This window comes from Suricata suricatta, chromosome 2, assembly GCF_006229205.1.
Source record: "Suricata suricatta isolate VVHF042 chromosome 2, meerkat_22Aug2017_6uvM2_HiC, whole genome shotgun sequence".
Classification (NCBI taxonomy): Eukaryota; Metazoa; Chordata; class Mammalia; order Carnivora; family Herpestidae; genus Suricata; species Suricata suricatta.
This window is the reverse complement of record NC_043701.1, coordinates 136008077-136020658: the sequence shown is the minus strand read 5'-3', so window position 1 is coordinate 136020658 and position 12582 is coordinate 136008077. Positions and strand designations below refer to the sequence as shown.

General features: G+C 33.8%; 1 protein-coding gene across 3 annotated transcripts in view; it reads right to left on the bottom strand.

Moving 5' to 3' along the window:
• The window catches only part of ADK (adenosine kinase), a 521042-nt gene that overhangs the window by 91774 nt on the left and 416686 nt on the right, over positions 1-12582 (bottom strand). For all 3 annotated transcript variants that reach the window (XM_029932000.1, XM_029932002.1, XM_029932001.1), the window contains one exon: positions 5854-5968. In XM_029932000.1, coding sequence (XP_029787860.1) covers positions 5854-5968 — 115 coding nt within the window. The remainder of the gene's footprint in view (positions 1-5853; positions 5969-12582) is intronic.

Sequence of the window (12582 nt, the reverse complement as noted above, 5' to 3'; positions counted from 1 at the left end):
TCAGACATGGCTTTCTAAATATCATTTGCTAATTAGACGAATCAGGGTTCCTTGAAGAAGTAGTTGATTCCAGGAGAGAAGCAGGGAAAATCCAAGAAACTAGAGCATCTTATGTTGTCAAAAAGTAAAGTAATGCTCAAAAAAAGATAGTCTTAAAAATCTAAAGAACTTTTTTTCCATGAATGTCATATACAGACATTCTAAAAGAACGCTACTTAATTTGTTTTATTCATATCATCAGCAACATATGCCAACAAGATCATCATTTAAAATTGGTTTGGCTGTAGTATAGATAACATTTCCAAAATGATTTATAACAATATTTTGTAGGAGTAGGAGTAGTGATGTGTTGACATTATTACTCTTCCAGCTGCTAAAGTTGTTTTTCTTTAGAGTGCATTTTCTAGTGCACACTTTCTGTACTTTATGTCTATAAGAATTGTAAAGCACATTGACCTTTTCTTATAATGTATAACACTGAGTATTTTCAAAGAACATGAAAACTTAGCTAGCAAATAGGGTGACAAGTTTCTTTTAGGTCTTAGGAAGATGAAGACACGTAACTTGAATAACTCCTCTTACTTATAAGGAAATGACAAAGGGCACTATGATGTGACTATCTTAAATTATAAACTAATCAAGTGCATTTGGCTTTTAAAAATAATATATATAGATTGCTAGTAATAGTGAATAAGTACATGACCCTTTGTGATTTATCAAGAGAAAGAAGTGTTCACCAAGGCTTGACTTATTGAAGAACTAGATGCTTAGCTACTAAAAGGTTCTGTTTCTATCATCCCACAAAATCATAAACTTAGGGCAACATTATCAAATCACCTAATCCAATGGATCTCAAAGTGAGAGATGGAGGATACACAACGTTGCTGTATTACCTAAAGGATCTTTACACTCTACTTCCCTCACACTCCACAACCCGTATTCTTATACATCTTCTCAAGGATGTATATTCTACTACTCTTCATAGGGATGTATCAGGTTGAAGTGAACATACTTATATGAAGCCTGGGCTATATTTATCAAAAGGTGATTCTGATATGGCAGCCCCTGTCTTCTACTTGAAAAACCTCTAACCTAGTCTATTTTCTTCTGTTTGGCAAGATCACAATTCAAACAGACTGGAAAGAATTCTGAAAGTATTCAGAAAAGTCTATAATTTATTCTGGAGTGAAACAGGTCCCTATTTCATTGTGTCACTTAAGAGCGAAAATGTGAAATGCATTATTTGCAATTTATAATAAAAATTCTATTGCTTTTTCCAATTTTTAGTCATATATTTAGTACAGAAACTTGGAGAAATATTGTTTCTATAAAGACATGTATGTCTGTATATGTGTATGTATTATGTATATATGCATGTATATAAAATATTTTTACTGCAATTGTTAATAATAATAAGGTGTTGATATATGAAGATCTCATTAGTAGTTGCTGTCCAGTAGGAAATAAGTATCTTTATTTTAGTCTTAGTTTTTCTAGAGTTTATGGACACAGGAATGACTTCCTTGACCTGACACCTGTGCTACCTAACAGGTTCATTCAATATTTATTAAAAGGATCAAAGTGTATAGAATTATATTTTCTTTCCTGCTTGTCATTCCTGGCTTCTTACTCTTATCACTTTCCAGTGCTCCTTGCCACCCTCACCCCAACACACTCCAAAAAAGGTTGGAACTCAATTAGCCTGCAAGCAATGAAATATGTGACAAAACTTCTGGGCAGATGAATATACAAAATGGATACTCAACTGAAATAGAGGTAACCAAACAGGGTCTTAAAAACTTTAGATTCACAGATAATTTAGCAAAGAGGAATTCAAAGAACTACATGTATAAAGTAACAGAAAGTGGCTTATAGACACCATATATATCTCAAAAGGAGAAAGGGCTCTAAAATTAAATAACAAGAAAGCTGATTTTGTTACATTATTGCTAAATGCCACAAACTTAGCAGTGATCATTTAAAAATGCTCCACAATGTGAGGTTTAAGGAACAATGATTCCTAATTAGTGTTTAAATAAGTGTGTTAGCATTGCCTTGTGCCATTCTGGAATGTCACTTACAGTAAATTAAGGGACACATTCCCTTCCCATTCTCCATTAGTATTTTAATGCTAGGAGGTGGGAAAAAGCTGATCCATATTCAAGAGCAAAGGAGGAAAAAACAATAACAAATTGGCATCTCTTCTGTGAATTGCCCCACAGGCCAAGCATTTTTATGTTCTTAATCATTATTAAATGACTTAACATGACACCCAGAGCCTGGCGAATGATTGCATCCTGACATGAGAACGAATTACAAATGAAATGAAAGATCAAGCCGTATTAGAGGATTGCCTCTGGGAAATGAAAATCTTTAATTCTCTTTTATTATTGACATTTATTTGGCTGCCATGAATAACAACATAGCAAAGAGATTCAGCTATGCTTGTGCACTGAATAGCTTATCCCAGGGCTCAAAACTGCATTAACATTTATCATGTTTGCTTTTGTAGCTGACACCGCTGAACAGATTCTCTATCCATCTTGTATTTATCATGCATTGCAGATATAGTGCATCCTCTAATTTAAGTTCATTTTCATATAGTAGGAAGAGTAAAGATTAGCCAATGTCTTTCCTCAAATAAATTCCTGCCAGTAAGTATTCCTAAGAATGGTTTAATAGATTTTATAAAGAGCAAAATGAGTTGACAAAGAAATTAAGTCACAGGAAGGGGGGACTAACTTCAAAGGTTGCAGTTTTGGGGAAACTGTATAAATTCACAATGAGGAAGACACTTGTACAATATGCATATCTAGAATATATAAAGCTATTTATCTGGAGATAAATGTCTCCAGAAAGAGCAACCAAACAGCATTTTATGAGTCAGAAGGCAGTACTACAGTTTCTGTAAGATAAGAAGTCTCCATGTTTTTCACTTTTCTAAGCAGTGTTCATTGCTAAGACAGGAACAAGCCACATACTATATGAAAACAATCCAGATGGTTATTATCAATGCAGGGATATCTTTTCATGACTTATTTCCTTTCTCTCTTGCACAAATTAACAGTGTGGCTTTTTCTGTCACAACAATAAAAGATTATATGGTATGTGATGCCTTTGCTCATATGATCCTCTTCACTCATACAACTGGATTGCCCTCCTTTCTTTAAATCTTTCCTAGAATTCAAGGCTTACCAAGGACATCAACGTATCTTAAGAAAATCACTTAGTATCTCTGATCTTGATTGAAAATTATTTTTTACTTTTCTTTCTTGCTGTTTTTTATACTTATAATCATGGAAAAATTGTAAATATATACACAAGTGAAATAACATAATGACCACCCCTCATATACCCATCACCATTTCATCTATAACTCCACTATTTGTCACTCACTGGATTATTTTGAAATAAATATATATTTTTAAGTTCATTTATTTATTTAGAGAAAGAACATGTGTGAATAGGGGAGGAGTAGAGAGAGGAAGACAGAATCCCAACCACGCAGGACTTGAACTCACATACTGTGAGATCATGACCTCAGCTGAGATCAGAGCCAGATGTTCAACTGACTGAGCCACCCAGGCACCCCTGAAATAAATATTTTTTGAAGTAAGCTTCTGAATCTTGATTTTGACAATTCTAAAGTAAGAAAGTTGGAATGAATTAATTTTAGGGCTCCTTCTTCCCCAAAACTGACACTAATTTCTTTTTTTTAAACCTTTTCAGGCTTAAACATTAAATTCAACAAAAATTTACTTCATATTCACTATAACATCTTTCTCCAGGCTTTATTGATCAATATCCTTCTCTGAGTCAATATAACCCATATATAGACTAAGTGTAATTTTACTTTTTTGTATTTAGATGTTTATGTGTATTAATTTTATTTCCTAGTTAGATGTTTAAGGCTCATATCTTGAATTACTGTTTAGCAGGGTATTGAAAAAACACAAAGGCAATAATTGCTACTGTTTATAATAATTATTAGTTAGCTGACAAGTTTTAATCTTAGTGGTTCAGACAGAACTAACAGGTTTGTATTTGGCTTTAATAGTAGGTATCATCACAATGATGATATTCATCATTTTCACCAATAAAATATTTGTTAACTAGATGAAACACCTATATCTGTAAGTGTCATTAAAATAGATGGCTGAGTAAAACAGAAGTGATGTTTTCTTCTTGAGGTTTAGAACTGAGGAAGTTACTTATCTCTGGATTTTATTTGTTCATAATTGGATACATTCATTTAAGTCAAGCAAGGAATTTCCTAAGTAAAACTTTTTTTTTAAGGAAAGACATTATTAGACTGACAATATTCCCAAAATATCAAAGTAAGTAAACTCAATCAAAGTGGATTTACTCAACTGAATTTTAATAAATTACCTTCTTGAAAATGAAATCTTTTCTACTGAGATAGAAGGTAGGTATACTAATTAAAATAAGAATGGGGCACCTGAGTGGCTCAGTAGGTTAAGTGTCTGACTTCGGCTCAGGTCATGATATTGCAGTTTGTGAGGTCAAGCTTTGCATGCACCCCATGCTGACCGTGTAAAGCCTGCTTGAGATTTTCTCTGTCCCTCTCTCTCTGTCCCTCTCCTGCTTTCTCTCTCTCAAAAGAAAATAAACAGAAAATAAATTAAAATAAAAACACTACAAAAGGTACATTTTCACAAAAACAGAGCAAACAACCCTAAATTCATATAGAACCACAAAAAGAGTCTGAGAGGCAAGGGAGGGGAAAAATAGTAAAGAACCCCAACCAACCAACCATCAAAAGAAACCCAAAAGACCCCAAATAGTCAAGCAATCTTGAAAAAGAACAAGGCTAGAGCCATCACACTTCCTGATTTCAAATTATATTACAAAGATATAGTAATCAAATCAATATGGTACTTGCATAAAAACAGACACATATATCAATAGAACATAAAAGAAAGTCTAGAAATAAACCCATTCATATATGATTAATTTATGAGAAAAAAGTAAAAAACATACAATAAGAAAGGGACAGAGTCTTCAATGAATGTTGCTGGGAAATCTGTACAGCCACATGCAAAAGAATGAAACTAGATCATTATTATGGATGGCCAAGAGGTACATGAAAAGATGCTGAACATCAGCAATCATCAGGGAAATGCAAATCAAAACCACAATGAGATATCACCGCACAGCTGTTGGGATAGCTATTATCAAAAAGATAAGAAATAAATGTTGATAAGAACATGAAGAAAAAGGAACACTTATGCACTGCTGATGGGACTGTAAATTGGTACAGTCACTGTAGAAAATAGTCTGGACATTCCTCAAAAAATTAAAAATAGAACTACCATATGAGTGATTCCATTTATGGGTATTTATCTAAAAAAAAACACTAACTCAAAAAGAAATCTATGCCTACATATTCATTGCAGCACTATTTATAATAGGTAAGACAATTGTTAGTGTCCAACAGACATACACACAACAGAGTATCCTTCAGCCATAAAAAAAGAGAAGAAAATCTTGCCATTTAAACAATATAAATGAACCTTGAGGGCATTATACCAAGTAAAATCACTCAGAGAGAAAAAGAAAATACTGTATGATCTCACTTGTATGTGGAATCTAAAACAAAGAAACAAAAAAATAAACTAAAAAACCCACCCAAAAGTGAATTCATAAATACAGACAACAGATAGGTGTTTGCCAAAAGTAGGGTCAGGGGTGGAGTAAGTGAAATGCATGAAGGTGGTAAAAAAAAAAAAAAAGAATGTTATTTTCAAATAAATTATAATATCAAGAATACAGAATTTTTTATAAAAGATTAATCTTCATAATATTGGGCTTCTCTACAATTTCCACACATACCTGTAGCCATTATAGTGTCATCTCTCCCTTGGGTGAAAATCACGATTCGCTGCCTCTTTGGGTTCACCTTTGGCAGAGCTTGTGCCTTTTTGGCTATCTCTTTAATGTCTTCAGTCTATTAATAGAGAAGAGGAAAGAGTTCTCATAACCAGTACAATAAAAGCAAAACTTATTAGTAGTTTAAGGGTTTAGCTTCATGTTCAAAATAGGAGAGATAGGCACTCCTACTATAAGAATTTTAACCATATACAAAAGCAAATAGTAGAATAACCTCCAAGGACCCTCCATCAAGTTGCAAAATTTTATTTCTTTTTTACAAAGTTTATTCATTTATTTTGAAAGAAAGAGAGAGTGTGAGCATGAGCAGGGGAGGGGCAGAGAGAGGGAGAAAAAGAATCCCAAGCAGACTCTGTGCTCTTAGCACAGAGCCTGATGCTAGGTCCAGTTCTACAAACTGTGAGATCATTACCTGAGCTGAAATCAAGAGTCAGCTGCTTAACCAGCTGAGCCCTCAACAATTTTAAATTTGTGATAAATTTTACCTATAGCTTTGCCCACTTGCCTTTCATATTATTCTAAGGCAAATCCCAGATACAAAATAATGTTATCCACAAATGTTTTATTATGTATCCCTGAAAGGTAATGATTTAAACATGACCACATAAATAGAATAATTTTTAAATAACAATTTCGTAATATCAACAAATAGCCAATTTTCAAATTTTCAGCTAAAGAGAGATTTGTAAAAAATAAAAAAGGAATAATGAATTATGTTAGAGTCTTAGAGAATTATACTGACTGTGGAAATATTATTGCTAAAAAATGCCAAAATTTTCAAAGAAAAATGAAAGAGAGGCTGTTTCCTACAGGCTTAATTTTATTTAAAGAAGATAAAGTTAAAAAATTATAAATTAATTAATTCAAGAAAACTGATGCTATTTTTCACATCACATAGGCCATGAAGTTTTACATCTTAACTGTTTTGACTTGAAATCTGACCCTTGCACTACTATCAATCTAAGGATTCTTAGAATCATGTTTTCAGCAATTTTAGAATAATTTAAAAATCCAGGTCTGAATTCAGTGGGCCTCTAAGTCATGCATGGTTTGGGCTTTGTTGGTACTCTCTCGTGTAGTTTCAAACAGTTATGGAGAGAGAAACACATACTAGAGGAGCAATATATATGAGTGGTATCAAGGAAGTGAATTAGAATATACAGGACAGAAAAACTTAGGTAATCAAGGTAGACAGGTTAGAATGGTTATAATGAACATCAGTATCTATGGCATTTTTAAAGGTATGAAAAACTTTAGTGAAATATTCTATGTTTTTTGTTCACTACATACTTAAGAAATTCCAGATACTACATGAAGCTAAGCTTTTGCTGTACCTAACATGACGATTCCAGACAACTGCTGTTTCTGAAAAGAACAGCCACGTATGGTAAGACAATGCTGCTGACCTTTCAAACATGCTGACTATTTCACTTTTGGTTGCTTAATTTAGAACAAAACTAAGCCTGAACTCTAATAATCTGAGAAAGGAAATTCCCTCAGTTTTGGGGAAAGACTATTAGAAATGACTAGTAACAGCTGAAAGGACCAAAAAAGGAAACACAAAAGCCACATGAGATTTTCACTCTCTCAAATAAATGTACACATTAATTAAAGTGACTGACTTATATTCTCCCAATCTCCTTCCCACACTTCAGTTTTACTACTGTCAGAATTTTGCTTATGATTGAGTACAGTTCACATTTAATAAAGATAAAGACGCAAAGCCCAGAAACACATTCAATTTATCATCTTGGGAGCAGAATCCCATGTATGTCATGGATATTTTTTAAATAGAGGTCTTTCTTCAATGTGGTATAAGGAATAAATAAAGAATCACATTCCACAGTTGTCTTCTAGCCAATGGGAAGATATATATATTTTATGGGAGTTTTGGTAACTTAATCAAAGAAACCTTTCTTATGTCTCAAATTAAATTTTATAAAACTGGCAATTTAAGATCGACATAAACTTCCCAAAGATAAGACACAAATCTTTACAGAATGGTTGAACTTTATTCTGATTGTATCCATGTCCATGTTTTACATAAAACCCCTTTGTCACTCAGGAATCACTGTCAGTGAATACCAAATCTAAATTTCTTACTGTGCCTTGAGTATGCCATTGAGTATGCCTTGAAGCCATTGCTTTGGCCTCCATAGTTGAGCTCTATCTAGGATGAAAACTTTTCTTAAAACTTCAATTTTGTTTTCTCAAAGTTACATATTTCTAGTACTGCAGCCACCTCCACCTCCCCATAGTTTCTTCTCCCTTATACGTGGGCTAGCATCTTAACAGAATTATAAAATTGTAAGGACTTAAGAATGTGACACACCTAAATCTGTGTACGTTGAGTAGGTAAATAAATCTCTGTGAGGCTCCATTTTATCATCTATAAAACTAAGAAAATATTTATTCTAAAAGATGTTGGGAAATGGGGTGCCTGGTGGCTCAGTCAGTTAAGCATCCAATTTCTGGTTTCAGGTCAGGCCATGAACTTGTGGTTTGTGGGTTCAACCCTGATATCTGTGCTAATAGCATGCAGAGTGTTTGGGATTCTCTCTTTCCTCCCTGTTTCTCTGTCTCTCCCTTGCTTGTGTTCTCTCTCTCTCTCTCTCAAAACAAATAAATAAACATTTAAAAATATTGGGAAAGATATGCTATAATTAGTGGGCAAAAATTTGAACAGAATCAGGATATGTGCATAGTCTCAAAGTATCTCCCCTAAAACACTTACTCATTACAAATTACAAATTAGTAAGTGAAAGAAGATTTTTGCATAGTCTCCAAATATCCTCAAGATATTTATTAAATACAATGAGAAAATAGTAACTTTATAAAAAATAAACTGGCAAACACCATCTTAACCTAGCGATGAAAATTAATGTCACCAACAATAAGACAAAGGGGCATCATATATATCCCTGATAATGATGCACTGAGAAGGGCAAATAACTTCTGTGATATTTCTGTCAAACATGTATACCCTCGGGGTGCCTGGGTGGCTCAGCTGGTTAAGCGTCCAGCTTCAGCTCAGGTCATGATCTCGAGGTTCATGGGTTCAAGCCCTGCATCAGGGTCTGTGCTGACAGCTAGCTCAGAGCCTGGAGCCTGCTTCGGATTCTGTGTCTCCCTCTCTCTCTGACCCTCCCCTGCTGGTGCTGTCTGTCTCTCTCAAAAAAACAAACTGTATACCCTCAACTTAATTAACAGAAAATATCAGAGAAACTCAAATTGAGTGGCATTCTATAAAATGATTGACAAGTACTCTTCAAAAGGATCAAGATCATGAACAACAAAAGAATGAGAAACTATCACAGATAGGAAGAGACAAAGGAGACATGACAGATAAATGCAATTTGTTTTCTTGGATTAGATTCTTAAACAGGAAAAGGAAATTAAGGAGAAACTGGTGAAATCAGAATAGAGACTGTAGATCAGTTACTGGTTATCACACTAATGTTAATTTCCTGGTTTGATCACTACACTTTCATTTGCATATAATTTTACAGTAGGGGAAGCTGAGTACACTAGTTTTGTAAATTTTCTAAGTCTAGAATTACTTCTAGAATTATTTCAAAATAAAAAAATTTAAAGTAATTGTTGTGAGGATGAAGGAAGATAAGGTAAGTGAAAGAGCTTAATGCCATATTTAGCACATGCTAAGTACTTAATAAATGTTCATTTCTTTCCCCTAATAACCATCATTTTAATAATCTCCCAAACTGTCATATTCTGAGGTTGCCCCAAATCTCACGAAAGGACCTCAAGAGTTCTGAGTATTGGGAATTCAATTATGTTATCTAATAAGGGAGGAGAAAAAGGGAAAAGTAGGAAGAGTAGAAGTTCAAGCAATGTAGTTATGAGCCATGTATATAGCTCTAAAGTGCTCATTAAATCTTAACTTCTGTAGGCAGTAGGTATTATTACTATATCCTCATTTTGTAGGTGAAGAAACGGGGTCAACAGAGAAGAAGTTTCTTAAGGTCATAAATATTTTAAGTGGTAGAGCCCATAAAGCTTACACTCCAGAAATTATACTCTTAATCAATATTCCATGCTCCATAGATTATACTGCTTTTTTGAATTCTGGTAATGTGCATTCTGTTACTCTCACAAAACGATAGCATGTTCAATCAAGATCATTTTTCTGTCACATGCACAAGTCACTGCTGACCCTGTATTTAAGTTTGCTATTTTTTTCCCTCTTAATTATTCTAGCTTGTATTTACCCTAGTGATTTTCAATTTTTAACTTTTAAGATATTTCTCATTTTCCAAGGTCATTTGGAAATTTAATCTCCTCTTCCAATATGTTAGGATATGAGAAAGAAAGTATAGTTTGTATAGTAAAGAGAATGAAGACATAAGAGCTGGCTCTGGTTCTGGCTCCATTATATATTAGCTATGTGTGATCCTGAACAAGTCGTGTAGCCTATTTTTCATCTGTTGAACTGATAGGGCAATACATGCCCTACCTAACCCCAAAAGGCTGTGTGAATATTAAATGTATTAATTATATGTTGGAAAAGGTTTTGTAAACTGTGAAGCATTTTATAAATGCTAAATTATGCTTTTATTGTCACTGGTGATCACATACCTTAAATTTAGCATTTTCTTCCAAATTAAAGAATATACTCTCTTCATTCCATTTTTAAAAAGCTGATGACACAAATGTTAATACTGTCACAATCTACCTACTCCTAGAGAATACCAATTGTGGTGTTCCCACACAGTGCCTCACTTAACCATATCACAGTCTTTTGTTTTCCAAATAGAAACTCCTATAATAATTAGGGTGTTCATATGATGTGTCAGTCTCCAGTCTGATCTTCTGCTACCTCTTCCTCCTCTCTTCATTCCAGTCACATTGGCCTTCTCTCAGTTCTTGGACTACACAGTACATTATGCTCCTTCTCCTTTGGGAGCTTGTATACTTTTGTTCCCTTTGTTTGAAACTTGTTTCCCTGTGGTTTGTTTGTTTTGTTTTTTTCTGTCAATGTTAGATATCCATATTTTTCAAGTTTTACTTTCCTCAGGGAGTCATTCTATGACTATTGTATCAAAAATAGGGACTCCTCTCATGTTCTCTTTCACAGTATACTCTCTGGTCACTTCTAAATTATCTTCAGGGTCTATCAAAGTGTTAGGCACAGAGTTAGTGCTCAGTAACTATTTATTGAATGAATAAATGATTAAATGAAGAGAATTAAAAGACTATCTTATCTTTTTTTGTTCCTAATTTTCCTTTGATGTTTATTTATTTTTGAGACAGAGACAGAGTGCAAGCAGGGGAGGAACAGAGAGAGAAAGGGAGACACAGAACATGAAGCAGGTGCCAGGCTCTGAGCCTGACACAGGACTCAAACTTACAAACTGCAAGATCATGACGTGAGCCAAAGTCAGATGCTTAGCCAACTAAGCCACCCAGGTGCCCCTATCTCTTTCTGCTAATCTCCTGTTTTAAAACTGCCCTCTTTGGGGACTCAGTCATCTAGAAAAGCAGCATTGTACTCCCTTAGCCAGCAGGACCTAACTTAGTGTCTTATATCCCAAAACTCTAGGTGATCATATTATATCCTTTGCATTTGTGAGGAACACAAGAACCTCAGAAAAATTTTGCAGAATTCTTTGGGAATCAATACCTTCTGAATACTCTATGGACTTTCTATTCAATGCTGATCAATGGAATTTTCTGTGATGATAGATAGGATCTATATCTGTACTGTCTAATATGGCAGTCCCTAGCTACACAGGCTGTAGAGAGCACTTGAAATCTGTCTACTGAGATTTAGAAACTGATTTTTAAATTTTATTTAATTTTAATTAATTTTGATTTAAATAGCCACATGTGGCTAATGGATACCATATTGGATAGCCCAATTCAAGACTTTCCTGTCTTAATGGTATAAGATGATACAGTCATCAATGATCAGAGACAGATGACAAGCCTAGGATCCTCTGGAAAGAGTGAGGGGCTGTGGGGAAGTTGGAAAAGGGAAATGGATTGCTTTGTTTCCTCTGTGGTCAGAAGTAATATCTTAGAGATCTAAAATAAAATCAAAATTTGTTGCTTACAGTAAAACTTAAAAAAATGACCTAGCAGAGAAGTTACATATTATCTTCATCATTTGGCACATCATCTATTGTACAAAAAATGAAAATACAAAGAATGTTATATTTAAGTTTTGGAGATATTTTCTTTAATTTAAATCAATTTTCAATATAGCTTTTAAAAGAAACATATTTTTAAGTATCTTATTTTTATTTGGGTTCTAAAAATATAAACCTTTAATTGGTTCAGTTTAAGATAAAGTAGATTTAAAAACACATTGCAGTCTGAACTGATTTCCCAGAATAATAAAAGGCCTCATGAAACTTTTTACCTCAAGAATTGTCATTTTAAATTCTTAGCAGGTCTGTCATTTAAATCAGGCACTATGTAATTTTCTATCATATATATATATATATATATCTCCTCTCTCTTCTGCTTTGTGCTTTGCCCAGCTCCAGTTTTTATCTCATTCTCCAGTGCCCTCCTAAGCTGCCTCTTCTTACTGAAAATTGCCCAATTCATTTTAAAGATTAAAGATTTTTTTAAAAGGAAAGATTATCTAAAATTTGCAGAGAAGCTAACCAGAATATCATAAACAATGCCACTGAAGATATTTCTTGA